Raw genomic sequence first — 20,320 nt, forward strand, 5'->3', positions numbered from 1 at the left:
TTCAGGTGGTGTTACTGCCCACAAGACATCACTAGTGGCAGCCAGAAGCTAGGACTGCATTCACTGCTGAAAACCCCTGAAACTCCTTTCAAATCAGGGCAGCAAGAGCCAGCTTGTCCAATACTATCACACAGAAGCAAACATAACAACAGAAAATTATATACAGTGGACAAAATCCGGCTAGCAAAAACCTTTGCAAATTATATATGAAACGTGCATACAAACTTAAACAATAAATCTGCGTTTCTGAGATGAGCCTCAGTAAATTGATTGTTAATTCCAGACACATCAAGCTGTTGTGTGCTGTGCCTCTTGATTTGTGCATATTTAGCCCACTGTGTATATGGTATTCATGCCATCACTGACTATAGAACAACACTATTAGCCTGTGACAGTAATGTCCCCCTCCCAGATGTGCTAAAAGCCATTTGTGCACAGTTTGAAGCATATAACAATGCCTCTGAGGAAATAACTATACAGAGTCAACCCACTTAAGGCTGCTGGTCCAGAAAAAAAAAATAAATAAAATACCAGCCTAGTTGCTAAAAGACATCTTTAATTTTCAGTATTGATTCTGTTGAGAAACAAGTGCAGAGTATGTACACTGTACATCAGTAACTATGAATTTATGCTCTACTGATTAGGATAAATTTGTCAGAGTTTCTAAATAATTGACACTCCTCGGACACCTGGACTCAAGGTACAGTAAATCAACCTCAGAGACAACCTTAGTCTTTTTAATATTCTGAATACACACATTGACTGAAATGTCTTGGTTTCTTATGTAAGATGACTTCAACAGATTTTGGGCAATTATAGATCCTACACAAAAAGTTAAGTCAGTACTAAAATATAAGCAAGCTTCAACTATTGTGATTATTCATATCCAGAGGGAGAAGTTATTTGGATTTGAAGGTTGGAATTGTAGATCAGCCATTTGCTTTTTAAAATGGACTGGAGTAAAAATGTAGATGTGGATGTAGATACTTAAGTACAGTAAGCTCAAGTGGTTCTATTTCGTTACTGCACATCAACTGGCTACAAGACAAAGTAAGTAACAAAGCTTACACCTGATGCCTAGATCATCGCCAGTCTTCTCCAGCCAAGATAATTAGCCAATTAACGATATACTGCATGTAGGTTCATTATCTATGTTTGCTAAGCCAGAGGCAGGAAGATTAGACTGTGGCTAAGTGGGGCTGTGGTTGAAAATGGCAGCAATCTGATGAAAGGAAACCTGCTGAAGGACCACACACACACACACACACACACACACACACACACACACACACACACACACACACAGTATAAAGAAAAATCTATTTTCTTTCCTAAACCCAATAGTGTTCATAATTGTTAAATTCTTAAATTGAATGTTTCAAATTAATGTTAAAATCTCATTTGTTTAAGGATTTTAATTAATTCTCAGTTCATATCAGTTTTAATGACACCGAAACATGCAATTATATTAGCTTTTATTTATTTACATTAAAAATGTCTGAGCCATCTCCAGTCAATTTCCTGATTTATCATTATCCTGATGATAATATATACTTTACACATAGTATATTACAAATCATAATAACCACGTGTCTCTCTTTTTTTTTTTTTTAGAAAAAACCTTAGTTACATGTGTCATTGTCCCCATATTTCATATTAAATTAACATCAGAGTTTATTATTTATTTATTTTAAGCAGTTTTTAAAACATTTTGTTTAACATATATATAAATTTTATATATATATAAAAACAGTGAATTTTGTGATGCAGCATTATGCAGCAACATTTTTGGAAGGAATCTCTAGTGTCAGTGTTCTGTAAGTAAAAGTTCCACCATAGTAGAGCCTTCAGGACAGAGTACAATCTGCTTCCTGGCATCTTAGTAATATGACAAGCCACATTTATTGTTTTAACTTGATTGGACAGAAACAGGGAGGCTGGTGAGAGAATGATACTTTATAGCTGCTATAAAGTAAGCTGTCTGCTATAAAATAAGTGTCAACAGGAACTTGAAGAAGTTTGTCAGTAGTAAATATAAATGGATAAAAGTGTGATGTGTTGTCCATTGATATATAAAAATGCAATCATAGGAAATTGTAGTACAAAAGGAATAATATATAATTCACTATGCACTAAAACGCACACCCGGTATTACATATCCCGTCTGTTAAAGTGCAATATTCTCAGTGTAATATCTTTAACTAGAATCTATGATAAATCTCTATATAAATGTACAGTATTCACAACAGTAATGTACGGTACTTACTATGCACATCTGTAAAGAACTCAACTGCACCTTTGAATGCAATTTTTTTTCCATTCCTCTTTTTATTATATATATATATATATATATATATATATATATATATATATATATATATATATATATATATATATATATATATATATATGGTAGGCACTCATTAGGACTCTGGGTTAGTGATCAAAAGGTAGTGGGTTCAACCCACTGCACTGCCATTGTTGGACCCTGAGCAAGGCCTTTAACCGCTGAATTATTCTCTTCTGTAATGGATGTGTGGTGTATAAAGTCTTCTTTTTCTCTTATATGTGCAAGAAAGTATAAGTATAATGGATATAGGATATACAATAATGAGCAGCTCTACAGGTAAGAAAATGATGGAGGCTAGGAGGCAAGTCTGTTGAACTTTTTAATGATTTTCTTTAAACTTGTGCATCAACTTTAGACAGTAAATTGTGTGCACAATTGGTTCTGATTTCACAACATGGTCAAAATAAGTGTAGAATCTTGAAATATTTTAAAGACATCTTATCCATTTATCCAGTTTAACCATTTATTCACATGTTCTCTGCACTCCCAGCAGTCTATTGTAAATCAGGGGTGTAGAATGAAAAGCAACGGTGGTCATCCCCATCATTTATCTCATTGTATATATCTATATCTATATATGTATATATTTTAGTATCATTAGTATTAGCGTTACTATCATTTACCCCAAGTAAAAATATCTTTCTTTAAATATGATCATTTTACATGATAAAAATAGGATTTGTCCAAAACGTTTGTCTCTTCAACGCTGCCTACCATGCTTAGCACACTTTTCTTTTCATGGACCTTTAAGGTGACTCATGTCCATGGATGCAATGTATCATGGACACTGGCTCTGTATCCTCTTTACACAGACCTGGTGCTATGGTCTTGGGTGTATTTGTGTGGATCTAATGAAGTTGGTCCATGTTGATAGACAGCAGTCCCAGAGCCTCCTTAAATTTACACTCTTGGCTATTCTTGATCCGTTTCACCAGAAGAAGAGAAAGATGCCCATGGTCAATCTTGTGTTGATAAAAATTATTACAAAATTTTGATTTGTTTTTCTTCATACAAAAAACACTTCATATAAATTTTGCATTTGCACAAGTTTGTGAGGATTCTCGTTTCCCGAAATAAAATCCACAAAAACTTACAAACAAGAAACTTGACATTGGAATGAATTCGACTGTTTTGAAAAATGCACTGGTGTTTAATTAATGTATGTAGATAGAGTTTGTCAAATTATTAAAAACAATAAATAAAGCAATAAATACTTGAATAAATATAGCATGAGCGCTGTGACTCCTTTTTTTTGTTTTCTTCTTTTTGTGTGTTGAAGTGGGCGGGGTTTAGGGGAAGTTGTGTGTGTGTTTTTTGCTTGTTTTTAATTGTTTGTTGGTTGTTTGTTTGTTTTTTAGTTCCAGAAACTGATCTATATATTTTGCAGCGGTGATGAGCATCCTGGGATTCTTCATGAGCCAGTAATTGGCACGTTCCTTTTTATTGATACGCTCTTAATCTATCAGTGTACATGCTTAATACAAAGTAAACATGATGAATCTTCTCTTCCATCTTCCTTAATAATACTGGTGGTAGTGAACTGAAATGCAAGCAAATTAAGCTGTTTTATTGCCTGATGCCTGAAATATTTCCTCCTTTCAGTTGATTGACTTCAAGAAATGTCTTTAACACACAGTAGTTCTGTTGTGACTCTAAATATATTTCAGGATTTTGGATCAACTATGTCTGGTTTCTCTTACTGGGACTTTGACCATAAAAAATCAGCAGAAATATACACATTAAAAATGTTTTATACTGTTTTGTCCATATAATTAGAGAATCCCCATCCCCATATTGTCTACATCAGTCTCTTAGTTCTCTTTAATGTACTCAACTGTTCTCTATGTGGCCTCTAGACAGAATGGTCAAGCTGCCAAAAGAGATTACAGATTCACAAACCTAAACTAACATGAACATAATGAAGGGATAGTCCACCTTCAGCCATATACAGGTTGATCCCATTCCTTTATCTAACTTGGTATTTTCTTCATAAAATATCCAGAACACAAGTACCAATCATCGCCAATGCCCTGGTGGCAGGAGTGATGCGGTAACTCACTTTAATTTTACCCAAAATCAAGTTATTTCCACAGGAAATATGTTGCAATTTCTCCCCCCCCCCCAATAGCTAATTGTTTTAAAACAATAATGACATTTAACACTGAACAATCATGTTCCTAATCTCCCACCCCATGTATAAACGTAGCTATCACCCTGCTCTACGACTCTCTTCTTTGTTTTTCCTCCTCTGCCTTTAAAAAGAGAGGAAGAAAGCAAATGTCTGCTTTATGCCATGGTCTCTTTGCCTGGTAATCTCCGGTCATTGAAGGTATGCATGTTGATGACTTCCTCCGTTTTGACCATGACGGGTGGCTGAGGCTTGTGTTTGAGCCGGCGCTGGCACTTGAGGGACACTCGCAGCTCCTCCATCATGGCACTGCAGAATGACCTCTGTGAGGGATGAGAAAGAAACGATCGGTTATTTTCTGTTCATGTAAAACATGATTTCTACTGGATATTGAATGCCGAGTGTGTGTTACATGCATGCTCTGATGGACATACTAAACTGCTGTGCATGTGCAGGGGAGTGATTATAGAATGCTGGGGAGGAAAAGAAAGAGGCATTAAGGAGGAAGAGAGCTACAGTGTGATCAATGTTGCTGTCCATCTGGATGCACACAGAGCGCATCATAACTAAAGCGATTTCTCTACGGAAGATTTCACCCTGCCGTTTCCTGCCTTGCTGCTGCAGCACCATGACTTGTTGATGCATATTACATTTTCTCATACTCAAATCCCAAGAAGCTGCATGGCCAATTAAGCTGCTACCTCTCCTCTCCCTCCCCCTCATGTTTGCTCTCACAGAGACATTGTGGCATTTGTAAGTGCTGAATTCAACAATCAAACAAAAAGAGATGCTTTGCTGTTCCTAAAAATATCCCTGATAAATAATTGACTGTGTGCTGTACATTCAATATTTTCTTTTCTGTAGCCTACTTACTGACTCTTTTTTGAATAGAAATCAGACAAGTGAATATAACATTTAATCTAGTGAACAACCAACAATGAGATGAAAAGTCAGAATGTCAAGGGCTTGAATGTTTTATTGTGGATAAATGTGGATATGAATACAGAAAATTTGTATAGAAGTTAATGATTGGATAAAGTGTCTAGAATGGTTCATTTTAATGTCTATATTTGATGATTTGGTATAAATCCTGTTATGTAAATAATTATTTTATTGGCAACAGAATATCTGAAGGGTGCTTGTACCCTCTTATTATTATTATTATTATTATTATTATTATTATTATTATTATTATTATTATTATTATTATTATTATCTTGATAAGGACAAATTATTTGTAATAAAACATTAGAATGAATCTGGGCCTCATTTATAACCCCTTCAGTTCTCTGAAAATATTTGTTGAAATTTCAGATTTAGGAACTGATTTTCTTCATGCTTGCATGTATATGCTGATGAATGCCAGTCACGCATAAATTACCAAGCATGTGCACAGCACAACACATTTGCATGTAGTAAAGCCCCAAAAACTCTATAAAAGCTCAAGTGCACAGTGCACAGACAGCTGTGAGCACATAATGATCAATCAGAGAAAAGCCTGAAATATAGATGTGGAAATTGTTTTGACTCACTACTGTGTCAGTAAAAAAAATGGAATGAATAACATAAAATAAAAAAAATAAATAAAAATGCTAAATCTTCCGTCTGCTGAGGCATTTGTTTCTAGATTATGGTTAGACTCAGACAGACTGGTCCATCCTCTACTTATCTGGTACAATTCCCTTTTGTCATAATCACATGTTTGATTCATTTATCCTAATTTTAGATTTGTTTAGTCTCATTTGTTTTACATTTTTATATTGATAAATTAATGGCAATAATATCATATGACTGGATTTCAGGAAATCCAAATCACTGGATAAGAGCATATGCGGGAAATGAGGGAAACGTTAAAAAAAATATGCAATTTAAGTATATTACATGTATTAAAGAGCAGTAATCCATACAAATGATATGCGTTTTACTCGTTAAATACGTTAGTCTTTTTTGTAAGAGATATATAACTATATACACAGAGCTCAGGAGAACGAGTAGGAGAAAAAACTTTTACATGTTTCACAATTTACATGATTTTTATGAATACCAAATTTCTCACGTAAATGTTTTACTAATGATTTTGCATACTTTCATTCATATCCTGTTTGATAAATGAGATTAATTATTACAATATTTTAAACTGGTGTACTTTTGTTATTGAGATGAGGATAACGTAGCACATTGGAATTCAAGTCTCAACTCTCTCTCTCTCTCTCTCTCTCTCTCTCTCGCTCTCTCTCACACACACACTCTTATTATCTCTCTTGCTCTCTCTCTCTCTCTCTCTCTCTCTCGCTCTCTCTCTATCTATCTCTAGCTCTATCTATCTCTTTTACCACCTACAGCATCTTCTCTCTGTTGGTTTGCGCTACTGCTGTTGATGGAATACTCATTAGCTGACTAAATAGAACATTCACACTAGCTTTTATGCTAATGCAGACTCAAACATTTGCATAAGAGAGTTACACACTGGATAGCGCTTTTATTTTATGAGATCTGTGCATTAATAGAAGTGTTATTAGTTTGATAGCACATTATTTATCACTCTACTTTATATGTATTTTCCCTGGCTTTGAGAGTACTACAATTGAACCAGTCCAGCACAATAAACATCAAGCTGTCTTATACAGATACACTGATTTTTTTAGACAGTTTTGAATTCATTATATCCATCTGCTCTCCATGTTCACTCTTGATTGATAGACTGTGTTTTGGGGGAAAGAATGATAAGACTGTCACCTCCATCTTGGTTGGAGAATGATGGAAGTTTATTTAGAACATTTTTTGTTCTCGCATTCTCACTATTTTGACTCTAGCACCTGCAATAGCTGCACATTTGGCTAATTGTTAAAGGTGATGGATATTTTTCTCAGTATAAACTTCTCGTTTTCTCATTATAGTATTATAATAATTAGTAAATAGTTAGAATAATTTGAGGGTATTTAAAGTGCAACCTCCCAGGAAATGTATACTTACATTTAGCTAGCAGTATTGATTATGTTGTATTACAGCGTTAATGTAATTTGGCGCTTGGAGTGTAATTTAACAACAACTAGAGTGGACATAGTGTATGATAGTCATGTGCTAGTCATGTCAAATTACAGACAGCTAATCACATCATTCTCAGTTGTTGTAAGTAAAATAATGTACGTAAGTAAGTTTAAAGTTAAATAAATATGTGTGGTGTTAGGAAATGGTTGTTATAAAGCAAAACATCAGCCTGGAAACTATGAAAGGAATAAGATTTGTAACAGAAATGTTATTACAGTGTACTTAATCTCTCTCTCTCTCTCTCTCTCTCTCTCTCTCTCTCTCTCTGTCTCTCTCTCTGTGTGTGTGTGTGTGTGTGTGTGTGTGTGTGTGTGTGTGTGTGTGTATTCACTTCTTCACCCTCAGCTGCTTGTTTCTGACTCTCAGGAGAGAGGTTTACTTTTAAGCAGTTCAGAGAGCAGCGAGCACAGTTTTAACACAGGAAAGTGTGGGTGGCAGAAAAGAAGGAAAATGGAAGAAGGATGACAGAAAAAAGCGTGGCGGCAAAATGCATCAAAAACAGGAACAAGAGAAAATGCCATTATTGTTGTAAAACATTTATTTAAGTGCATATGAAAGGTTAACAGAGGGCAGTATAGCATAGATGCACAATCAATGGAGTGATGAAAGCATTTTAAAAAAGAATTTGATGTGCAAAGCAAGAAAGTAATCAGAGCTGCGAATGCAACAAATACATCAGTCAAATCCTCAATCAATCCTATTGACTGTTTACTAAAGAAAATTAAAATGGTAAATTAGTAAAAATAAATAAATAAATAAATAAAATGCATAGTCATACAGATCTCACTAACATCCACACTTTATTATACTCTTTAATTTCATCCCCTACCTCTTGAACAGGGTTATATACTGTCACATTTAATATTTTTTCAGAAAACTCCTGACAGATGAAATCCTGATTAATGTGTTATTTAAATTAATTTAATTTAGTTTTATTTTATTTTTCCCCATTGCTCTCACCATCACACCCTCACTACATTAAGTGTGTCTTGTTGCATGTTAAAAGGACTATGTTTTTAGGTAGTATGCATCTCTTACATCATGTCCTGCTTTCAAAAGTCCATATTGCTTTGTTCATTAAAGAGCAACTCCAGCTGCCTCTTTTCCTGTTGACACACCCCCATGTTCAGACACCATCTGTGTAATAAATGTCCCTTTTACACCCAACACATGGAAAGTGGCTTCGTGCACACTAAGCTTATTTTGTTAAGCTAATAAACTTTATTTGATGGTATACAGCGGTAACGCATGTTTATGATAATCTGCCAGTCCAGTACTGACAATTTTCATGATATATTTACTCACTCATAGTGTGAAAGCACCTAGCATTAAGCACTGAGCTCCAATAAATGGAAAACCATCCAGCTGGTGTGAAATAAATAGAAGTCATTGGGAATTGTGAAATGAAAAGCTTAACATGTACATGAGGTTAAGTCAAGGTAAAAGCTCCACTTCTAGTTTTCAAGCTTTTCTGTTTTTTTTTTGTTTGTTTGTTTGTTTTTTTTCTTATCATTTTTCAGTTTAAATTAGTTATATTTTCCCAGGCATCAGGCACCTCTCCTCTATCACATAACAGCTACCAACCTGTTGTTTCCTCCAATGTCAGGGGTGATGTGAGGCATTCAGAGGAAAGTCCTATTCACCCATGCGCTCACATGCACCCATGATTGGCTAGTGTCACTGCTTTACAAAGCTTTATGCCACAGAGAGCATTGGGAGTTTTAGAGTCCTTTATTAGATAAAATTCTATATAACATCTACTTAATATAAAACAACTACCTAAAGACTGTTTTACAGCTGCATTACAATAAGATATATTACAACAAGTGCATTTGTTATTGCTATGGTAGAAATATAATTTAATCTCTTCATTTCAGCAGTCAACCTCCCACCAAGAGGCATGAATTTCAGGGATATTTCACTAGTGTGTGACTGAAGAGTGTGTTTTTGTCAAATAAACCATCTCAAAGATGAGTTCTGACAGAGGGGGGAATGAAGTAAGCCCAGTCTCCATGATGCAGTGCTCACATTTAAGCTAAACCCTGAATCTGTTAATAAAAATACACTAGTAATGGAACATTACTTTTGCATTCAGTAAGTCAAAAATAATCTAAATATTAGATAATACATTTTTACATCATATTTTTTGACAGATTTCTACATGAAATTCACAGGACTTGCCTATTAAAAGTGGATTATTTGCCAGTGCTCTGTGCCAATGGCGCACATCTCCTCTTACAGTAAGTCACCCAAAGGACTTGCCTACAGAATAACACCTCACAACAGGATAGTGTGAAACATCAATACGGTGGCTTTCATTGAACAAACAATACCACTGGAGGTGATCGATGGAGGGTGCTGGAGATGGCTCTTAAAGCCAGAGACCTGCAGAGAGGGGCTAATTGGGGCTATGTGGGACTCACAGCTCACTGGAGTAGTCAAAGCTTTCACCAGGTTACAACAAGAAAAGCTGAGGATGTAGTGATGCTTTTCAAGTCGCTACATGAGTACCAGGTCAAATCAAGATTTTGACAATCTGAGCAGAAATTAATGTGCATGAAGACTATATTGAAATCTGTGCCAAAGATTCACAGATTCACTATATTGCAAACGCTGCACTTAATTGTATTAGAAACAACTTATTTATTTCCAGTGGACAAATTTAAATAAAAAACTGAAATCAATAGACATCACTGAATTGAAAAAAAAAAAAAAAATACACGAGTAATGATTAGGTGAAAAATAAATATTTTCCTAAATATACCTACTTGATTCTGATTTTGTTTTAAATGTGTCAACAATCCTTCTGTAAATTGTGCACTTAGTAAACCAAGGGAGGAATAATGAGGTGAAATGGGGCGTGTGAGACAGGGCTGTAGAGGAGAGACATGATGAAAAGCATGGTGGCCATCTGAGCATATGAACCAAATCCCTTCTGTCTTCAGAGACATACATCAAGGAGAGTAGCTGGCTCTCCAGCTGGCAAAGTCTGGAAAATATTGTTAATTAAATGCATTTCACTTTTCTTTTTTTTACTGTAACCCTTACATATGAGTGAATTTAACCACATCAGTGTATAAATGTGATCTTGTAAGGAAAAGAAGAAGAAAAAATGGACTCACAAAAGCAATAAAGCATGTCAGTAATACGAAAACTTTACAACGGTGTAAACTGACAGCTCTTTGTTGCAATGTTGCAATGGATGACTGCTGTTCATCATATCAAACAACTGTCACATTTTTATTGCAGTCCAGAAATGTGAAAATGTTTCTTTACCTTTTCAAGTTGTGCGTTTTGTTTAGACTTATAGAGGAACTCCCCGACTGCCACAAAGACAGAGAGAACAAGTCCAGCGGCCAGAACAATGAAGATTCCTCCGATGTTCTGCACACCCAGGGCGCTGGCCTCTTTACTCTCCTCCTCCGGGCAGCCGTTCCCTCTCCACCATTTTTCTTTCATCATGTGCAGCTTCCCTTCTTCCTGGAGCTGCAGGATTGCTATGGTGATCTTATCTCGGTATGGAGAGCCTGAATAGGTCGAAAAGCAAGAGTAAAAAATCACATAATCAACATATTTTTTTATTGAAGAAGAATTATGACTAGCAGAGCAGAAAACTCTTTTTGTTCTTTTATTTTAAACACTTTTTTTTTTTTCAAATTGGGAGAAAGCTGGGAAACTGACAAAAGAAGGATTTAGACTAAGAAATAAAATTATTTGCTGTGGTAAAAATGCTGTGCTTCTCTACAGAGTGCATGTATTTGTGAAAGCCTAGTGATTAGATGAGGGAAAGATAGAGAGCAAATGCATCTAGAGCACAGTGTGAGCCACAAGAAGCCCTCTGGCTGAACGCCGCTTGCTGAAACATAGCTCCCAGGGTGCCACTGATAACACACCAATAAAAACCAATTACATTCCAGGCATCTGCATTTTTTTAGTTTTATCTATTTATTTTCTGTCTAATTAAACTAGTTGCCATACTTAATTTGACTTAGTATTTCTAGTATGCATTTTGGCTTAGAGAATAAATGGTTTCTCATAACGAGCTTTGAAGTGCACCACCAGAGCAGGTTTTTTGTTTGTTCTGAGCCCCAGCATGTGAGAAGAGAAACCTCCTAGGTTTCCAGCATCCTATTACTGCATGCACAGGTAAACAATCCATTCCACTCTGTTCATTAAAACCCATAAAAAAGGGTCTATATTTTTTATTTGAACTGGCACAAGGACACTTACGTTTCTTCATTACAAGCCGTCACTGTCTCGATGATGGTACTGTTCCTGTGCTTGGGTCTCACGAATATGGCTGTTCGTTTTGCTCAAGTTATTTAAAACTGTATTGCGCTCTCACCCACATCAAACAGACTCACAGTGAATCCACCTCAGTGCCCACACACTGTGATGTTGTGAAACACTGATTACAGAACTGAGTACATCCTCTTTGTTATGGAACTGAGATTAATCTAAAAGGAAATGTAGTGCAGGGGGGCACGGTGTATCCTGCCTTGATGCCCGATGACGCCTGAGATAGGCACAGGCTCCCCGTGACCCGAGGTAGTTCGGATAAGCGGTAGAAAATGAATGAATGAATGAAATGCAGTGCAGCAGAAGAACCAGTACAGTTATTTATTAAACCGTGTTTGCCAGTCAACAAACCTTAACTTTACTTCAAAGAGACTAAGTGAACTAGCTGACAGCTGCATTCCAGTTATTTATTTAAACTCATTCATGTAAATATTAGGTAACATTTTAATGATTCATGATTCATTTTACAATTCACAAGTCACTGAGAAATCCACAAGAATTGACAGTAAAAATACCAGGATGCTTGCTTCAAGAAATGACCAGGTGAGAAGACTTGATATTTCTGTCTCATCTATTTCCTGATATATCTGGAGCAATGTATTTGAATTTCATCTTCAAAACTATAAGAACCCAACCGTTAACACGCAAAAGTAATAATCCAGGACTACTTTTGAATGGGATAATAAGGCATGAATGGATTAATGGGTTGTTGCTGTCATTGATGATTTAATATATCAGGGGGATTTGTAAGGGGGATGAGATGTGTACTGTATGTTTGAGCTTAAAAAAATTTCAATTAACTGCATAGATAAATATGTTGTTGGTCTTGTACTTGCTGTCTCTTGTTGTATTTGTGTTTTTGTTGGATTTAACTGCAATTTATTTATGGATGAATGCAGTACGGTTTTTAGAGTGGTCCTCTATATATATCATGACAATGCTACCACACAATTTTAACTAATGTGATACATATCAACAATTTGTAGTGTTTTTGTGAGCAATCTGGCCTGTGAAAATGACACCTTTTTTCAAATATTACAGACTTTTGTTTTGTTTATTGTTATTTCTGGGTTTTTTGGTATTTTGCCTCTGGACTTGCAGCTTTGGAAAATAAAGAAGTGTTCTATATGAAAACAAAAATAAAACCTAGCAGAAGAATATTGCATATTGAAGTCTGGCACTTCTATAGTTCTATACAAGGTGAGATAAACAAGGTCAAACACTAATGCATTCTTTACAGTACTGTTGTTACGACTTGAAAGGATAATAAACATTTGTATGGCATATTATTGGACATGAGTTGGGAATTTAGTAAAGCAGAAGGTTTGTATGCTCTATATTAAATGAGCAATGAGATGATCCTCGCAGCTTGGGATCCATTAACTAATCTTCCAGTCAAAACAAAAGAGGGGTACTTCATGCCAGGCTGGAGCAAAATTCAAATAAGTCCCACAGTTGTATTTTGTCACATAAATGAAGAAAAATAAAGAATAACTCTCTAAGGCATTGTCTTGCAATCAAATCTCATAGTAAATCAAATGCCTCATTACAACAGCAAACAGAGATGTTGGCCTGTTATAGCCTGTTTCAGTCAGATCAATTTCTTCTAGTATCACAGGAAAAGAAAGACGTCTCAAAACATCTCATCTACTGCTTCCCACAATCATTTACTGATGTCCTGTTGCATCAAGAGAGAAATAAAGAATCTGTTAGATTCTCTTGTGAATGTTTTAAACATAGTGAATGGCCTACTGGGAAATAGTTGACAAATAAGATGTGCATTGCTTAACCAGAAAGTGATTAAGAGAGTCCAGTAAACTGCAATGCAGAGTTATACTAATTATCAGTGGAGGGATTGTTGGAGGAGGTGGGTGTGTTCCCCATGAGAAACCGACAGACAAGACAGAAGGAAAACAGTTTACTTGTACGCTAGCATTCCAGCTTGAACCAACACACCCCTGGCAGATGTTTGATGACATGGTATTGTACATGACTCCTCTTAATGACCCCTCTGGGGAAGAGGCATGCCGTGTTCTCTGAAAGCTGACTGGGGTGCTTTCTATTTCTGCAATACACAGAGGACAAACACAACTGTCCAGCAGTACTTATTAGACATACCAGGCAAATACAATAAGAAAGAACAGAGAAAACTGTGACCTTTTTGATTATATGATGAGGTAAACATTTTAGAGGTTTGTTTTCATCTTCAGTTGGTGTACTTAGGGTTTGCTCACTCTCATTATAATTCAGAAACCTGGCTCTTCGCCTTTGATTATGTGAACGATCGAGTTTATATATATATATATATATATATATATATATATATATATATATATATATATATATATATATATATATATATATAAATTCAACCATGAATTCCACTATATTTTTCAGTTATCTCCAGGATCCCACGAAGTCATGAAAGGGTTCATAAACATATTTGCCTACACATTCACACCTAGGAACAATTTAGAGTAGCCCCTAGGTTTAGAGTAGTGTAGACAAGCAACCCAACTTGTCTTTTAGGAGGCGGGACGAAACCAGAGAACCTGGAGGTGCCTGCTACACCACAGTGTTACCACTGTACAGCAATGAATGAAACAAAACCAGTCTAGAATTATACTAGTGCATAAATTGTGTGTTTTTAATATGTTAATTGTTGTGTTTAATTGTTGTGTCTTTTGTTGATGTCTGGTCCAGTTCCCTCTTGGAAAAGAGATTTAAACTCAATGAGTTTTTATCCTAGTTAACTAAACGTTACTTCATTACTACTCGTTTTGCTTGAGTGCATGCAACAGTTTTGTAAAACATGGGATTACATTTATTTTTGAATTAGATAAACACCATTTGTCAATTATGGACTACTTTTAATTTGTTCACTCGTCTTTAACAATTTGTTTAATTTGTTCACTCGTCTTTTAGTACCTATGTCCCTATACAAGACTTAAAGACATATAACATTTATTAGTAACGTACATGTCTTTTAGAAAGCAAAGCTAAAAGATTTATGTAAACATTGTATATGTTTTACTCTTGAAGAGTATAAAGTGTATTAATGTGTCAAAATGTTTTGACACATTAATACACTTTATACTCTTCAAGAGTAAAACATATACAATTCTTTGCATGATGGTTTCTTTATTTTAATAATAAGATGAAATTTGTATTCACTAAGAGCACATTATCAGCTTTAAGTAATCTATAAATGATGAATGAAAATTAGACATTAATCAGATTAAACTGACTGTAAAGCTGTTATATACTTTCCATGTTACACAATGTATGTAATGCTACATATACTTTCCGGTTTCATATGCTATGCTACTTAAATGTTAGGACACACCATTTATGTAGCAATGATCATGAACGTATAGAAATTATGCAGCATTAATTTCTTTTTAAAAAGACTCATGAATTAATTATAATTGTCAGACAGCTGAATGCAGGTAGCACTCAAAAAAGTGCTTCCAATTTCTTACTTTAAAAACTGTTTGCACTCAAGTTGAGTTAATTAGTGAATTCATTTGTCTCAGTCATTTGAGGATTAGGAATTCTCTGCCTCAGTGAGCCAGAACACCAAAAAACCCCACTAAAAATGTATCCTGTGAAACATGAGAGCAAAGCATATAGCTGTAACCAGAGATTGCATTATTCCTAAAATGATCATAGCAGGCTTTACATTTCTCTTGTTTGATACAACCATGATTATTCTGATTATCCAGCAGCCTCGCATCTATATTTTTGCACTATTTATTTCTCTTCAAACTGAGATACTGAGATGACTCTCACTTCAAGCAAGCTTACTTTCCATTATAAGGACTCGACAGCTCATTTTCAGTTCCAGCTACAGGCACACATGATCGATGTATGGTAGATTTCTCGAATCTATGCATGATGAATAAGTATCACAATGACTCAGATATCAGACTATTATTTTAGCTGAAATATTGATTTAGAGGCTTTGATAGAAGACACAACAGAACTACATGGTCTAAAAACCACCAGACCAGTTCTGACATGCATCGTATAATTATCGAATGATAATCATGAAGCAATCTCCATTTTTCAAACGGCATACTCATATCCATAAAACACAAACCACGCTATTGAGTTCAGTCTTCCTTGACCTTCTTATTAGTCGGATTAGGAGCAACAAAACAAAATGGCAATGTTCATTGTAAAAATCCATCTATCGCAGAATAGTCAATCATTTAACCATTTTTTTTCCATCTTAAAAAATAAATACGTTATTTAAAACGCTAATCTGTAAGTGCATAAAGAATTAGCTTTGCAATGAAGTAAAAACAATTATTAATAGAGATGATGATGTGATGTGTATTACTAGATCTAAGGGTATAAATGTTTTTCAAGGGCACAGTGTTTCATTTTATTTGTATTACTTTGACACATATCGCTCGGACATGTATCGCTGTGATAAGGATCTCTGTGAAAAGTATCACTGAGATATGCATTGATGTGAGATAAATTGCTGTGATTACTAACACTGTGATATGTATCGCTGTAATAAATATCATTGTGATCAAGTATCACAGGGACATATGTATTGCTGTGACATGTCTAGTATCATTCACAACAACAATCCCATTTATGTAGTTTCAAGTCAAATCCTGCAATTTCAAACAACCAATATTCAAGATACAAGATGCTTTTTTGTTGTATGATATTATATTATATTACAGTTTACACTTTTTATATTACAGTTTAGAATTTTTTTTATTATTATTGGAAGCCACCATTGCTCAAAACCTGTCCTGTTTCTGCTCCTGTCCACTGGAGCATAGTACGCTCTGGCAGACTTTCGGCATCTAGCAGCATCAGATACTATATTATTAATGCAGCCTGTCAAACATGCTCCTTTAAAGTCAGTAATATATATACTAAAAGGCACATAGGGTAAGAAGAACTGCCTGCCTATGGCAACAGATACGAAAACAGTACAATTAGCAATTTAAATGCCTCATGCCGAGCTGCCTGGAAAAGGCTCACAGGGGAAAGATAATGCTAAGCACCCTTTTCTGAATGCCCTGTGTGTTTTCCTCTCAACACCAACCAAAGACACACAATTTAAAAACAAAAAACACATTGTCTATTCTGAGTAGACTTAATGCCTCTACATAAGCAGTTATGGGAGATGAAGCAGATTTCAGACCTCAAAACATAACAAAAAACGACTTCCCTGGTTAATATATCACACAAAAGCGAGGTGAAAATATTTCACTGACATTAACAATACAATCCCTTTGCGATGATCGGACAACCAGTTGTATTTGTGTTTTTTCCGCCTCCTTCATTTTTCATATCGAAAAAGCCTTATGGGTTTTCAAAACTGCAATGTTGTGACAGAACCTTTTCAATGACAATTATTACGCATGAAAATGTATTAATTAAAAATGCAAAAAAATGAGTGCATGTGTATGGATTGTTCATTCACTGATTTACGATTATAGTAAAGAAATCATATACAGCATCAGTTCACCAAACATATCCAAGCCTTTTTGATGTGTTATTTGAGCATAATCTATGTAATAAGGATTCTAACAGTAGTATGGTAAGCTGTTAATTCCCTCACCACAGAAATGTGATAAGAAAAGATTATACATGTGGTCATTGTGTGAAAATGTCTCAAGGCTGGATTTTTCTCCAGACACAGGTACTTAGCAGTGACTCTTTTTCCCCATTTCTACAAGTAATTCAGCCAGGGGGCTGCATGTATAACAGGATTAAGACAATCTGTGCCCAAGCCTGGTAATCAAATCCTGCTCCTCCACATTGCATGGAAATGTCTTGCCATCACCCTTTTTATTTCCTTACTATTTTATGCATTACCCATTTCAGTGCATGTTTACTCTCCTCTCCCCTTTCCCTCCTACTCAATTCTATGTGTAAAGACCACACAGGCTAATTTAATCAGACAGTCAGACTAACGGCATTAAATAAAATCTGATCAAACACTTGGAAAGAGGACCAGGCTCTCAAACAAATATGAGCTCCTGGATTTAAAAATGTATATTTGGCATTCAGTATTACTGCATATTAGTGTAGTTTTCTATAGAGTGTAATTGTAACACACACTGTGTGAGTTGAATATTAAACAGTATTTTCATATTGTAGTACCACTTTATAGTTTTACCACTCAGATTAATGAACTGTATTATTTTTAATTATGTGAAAGAAGCTATATCCAGTCCATTTAAAGATCTAAAGGCTCTTTATTGTAGCCTTTATGCAGCATGTAACAAGCAACATTACATAAATCCTGTTTTTCTAAATATGGGTTGCTAGATATCTCTGTCTTTAAAATCCCCATTGCCATAATGTCATAATGGCATAGTTTTACTTTGTTCTAAAAGCAAAGAGACATCATTTTCATTGAAATGATGTTAAAAGTTATAATAATGCAACTTGTCATTGGTACATTTTCATTTGTGTTTTTAGTTACAGTACATACCCATAGGAGTACCAACACCGTAGGATTTGGAGTCGATGAGGCCGCCTATCTGCGTGAGATTGCAGTTGCGCTGGGTGACATACTCGATTGTGGTGGACTCCATGAGAAAGGCATAATCGGAGGTAAGCACCCGTTGAATGCCCTCCTCCACACTCTTCACCATGACTGAATGCCTGCGACTGCTCATGAACTCCCACATCTTGTCGTATGTGGAGATCTTTGTTTTCTGGAGAGGAGATTTCAATAAAACATTAGGCAAATTACAGGTCATTATGGAACAGTGAGAAATGATGGCTCCTAGAGGGCTGCTGATCTTCACAATAGGTTATTGCAAACTGTGAAAAATCCATTATCGGAAACATTCACATTTAAATGTAGACTGATTTCACAGAGGAGTGATACTGAATACACCGTTACAGAACACACTTTATAGCACGCTGAGTGTGTTCTTCACAATTCAGCACCACACTCTCGGTTCTGGTAGACAGCTGATATATTTGACTGGATTACAGTAAATAATATTCATTGATTACACTGTTAACGGCAACTTTGCTACATGAAAATTAATATATGTTTCTTTCTATACAATACAATTTATGCAACTTTTTATCTAGATGAATATTAGAAAATTATGTTTTTTTTTTAATTTACTTGTGAGACACAAACATTGAAGGCTCTATTTCATTCTCACTGCAAGCATGATATGTTGGTTTAACACCAGCATGTTGCTAATTTGTTTGGTTACATGGCATTTTTCTACTTTAGTTCTCAGTTGATATATTGTGCTACTTTCCTTCTCAAAAATAAACACACAGATACAGACATGGGTAAACCAGTGGGGGTGACATTCAAAATCTCAGGGTGCAGTGAGATTTCCAAGCCAACCTTGGTCCTGAACTTCCTCATAGCACAAACACTATGCTAAAATGATATTTTCCTGCCTACAGCAGGCTTAAATTTCTACAGCTGTCTCATTTCTGACAGCCCAGTCTTGTGGATGTGCACCATTTCTGTCACCCCAGAAATCACATTAAATAAGCTATGTTACCAACTGCTAAAGAAATACAATTCACTATAAATCATTTTAACCTTAACCAAAAAAAACCCATACAATTTACATATAATTTATTCAATATAAATTGGTTGATAATCACGGTCAATTCAAATAGACCGTTATGTGTTAAAAGAATCCAGACTCAGACTTGCAGACTGTATTGTATTTATATCAGTAAATCATGTTATCATCGTCTATACTGTATGTTGTCCATCCCATAGCAACAGTGCCACTGCCTCAGAGTTCATTAGGACTAATTCACACCAAATGCATTAGTGAAGCATATTTTAGTCATGCATCTCACAGAACAGATGTGCTTCTATTTTAACCAATGTTTAAATTCATGCCAGCTCAAAGAGGTGCAACTCACATACATAAAACTGCAGCCCCATCTGTCCTGTATTTGCTTTATTGTATTTCTTGTGCTCATAAATAAAGCCTACACTGAATATAAATGCATTTTAATCACATACATCTTCTACTTGCTTTATTTCAAATCATAATCTATAACATTCTTATAATTGTGCAGTTTGTAGGTAATGTCTTTTTTTTTTTTTTCATTTTTAAAATGTATTGATACCCAGCTCTTGTTTTATGTTGTTGTATGTATTAGTGTTTGTGGACTTGTGCTCATGCCCTTATTTATGGTCTCAGACTTTTTATACTACCCTGAACACTATTTGTGTATTTGTGTCAAAAACACAAAAATTTTCTATGAAATCTGTTAGTGAAAGGAAATAGCATGTTATTATTAAAATGACACTGTGCACACAGGGAAGCAGAAGACATATCTCTTTAGCCAGGCATACACATAATACATCCCGTAACCGTATGCTCCAGTGCATCTGATCACATGCATACAGTATTATTATCTAGTGCTGGTAAATATTATGAACAGCAGCTAAGCTAATTCCTCTCCACTTGCTTCTCTTTTTCTACCCATCCTGAGGCATCCAGAGATTGTACCAG

The 20,320-nt window shown here is 35.3% G+C and overlaps 1 protein-coding gene across 2 annotated transcripts in view; it reads right to left on the reverse strand.

Annotated features, from left to right (window-relative positions):
* Positions 1-2,805: 2,805 nt before the first annotated feature.
* The window catches only part of grik2 (glutamate receptor, ionotropic, kainate 2), a 134,036-nt gene continuing 116,521 nt past the window's right edge, over positions 2,806-20,320 (reverse strand). The window contains exons 15-17 of one of the 2 annotated variants that reach the window (XM_060870032.1): positions 18,298-18,523; positions 10,803-11,053; positions 2,806-4,801 (exon numbers count right to left, since the gene is read on the reverse strand). In XM_060870032.1, coding sequence (XP_060726015.1) covers positions 4,637-4,801; positions 10,803-11,053; positions 18,298-18,523 — 642 coding nt within the window. In that variant the 3' untranslated portion in view covers positions 2,806-4,636. Of the gene's footprint in view, positions 4,802-10,369; positions 10,516-10,802; positions 11,054-18,297; positions 18,524-20,320 lie in introns of those variants that run through there. The other variant, XM_060870033.1, reaches the window with a different exon arrangement.

Source organism: Tachysurus vachellii, chromosome 5 (genome assembly GCF_030014155.1).
Source record: "Tachysurus vachellii isolate PV-2020 chromosome 5, HZAU_Pvac_v1, whole genome shotgun sequence".
Lineage (NCBI taxonomy): Eukaryota > Metazoa > Chordata > Actinopteri > Siluriformes > Bagridae > Tachysurus > Tachysurus vachellii.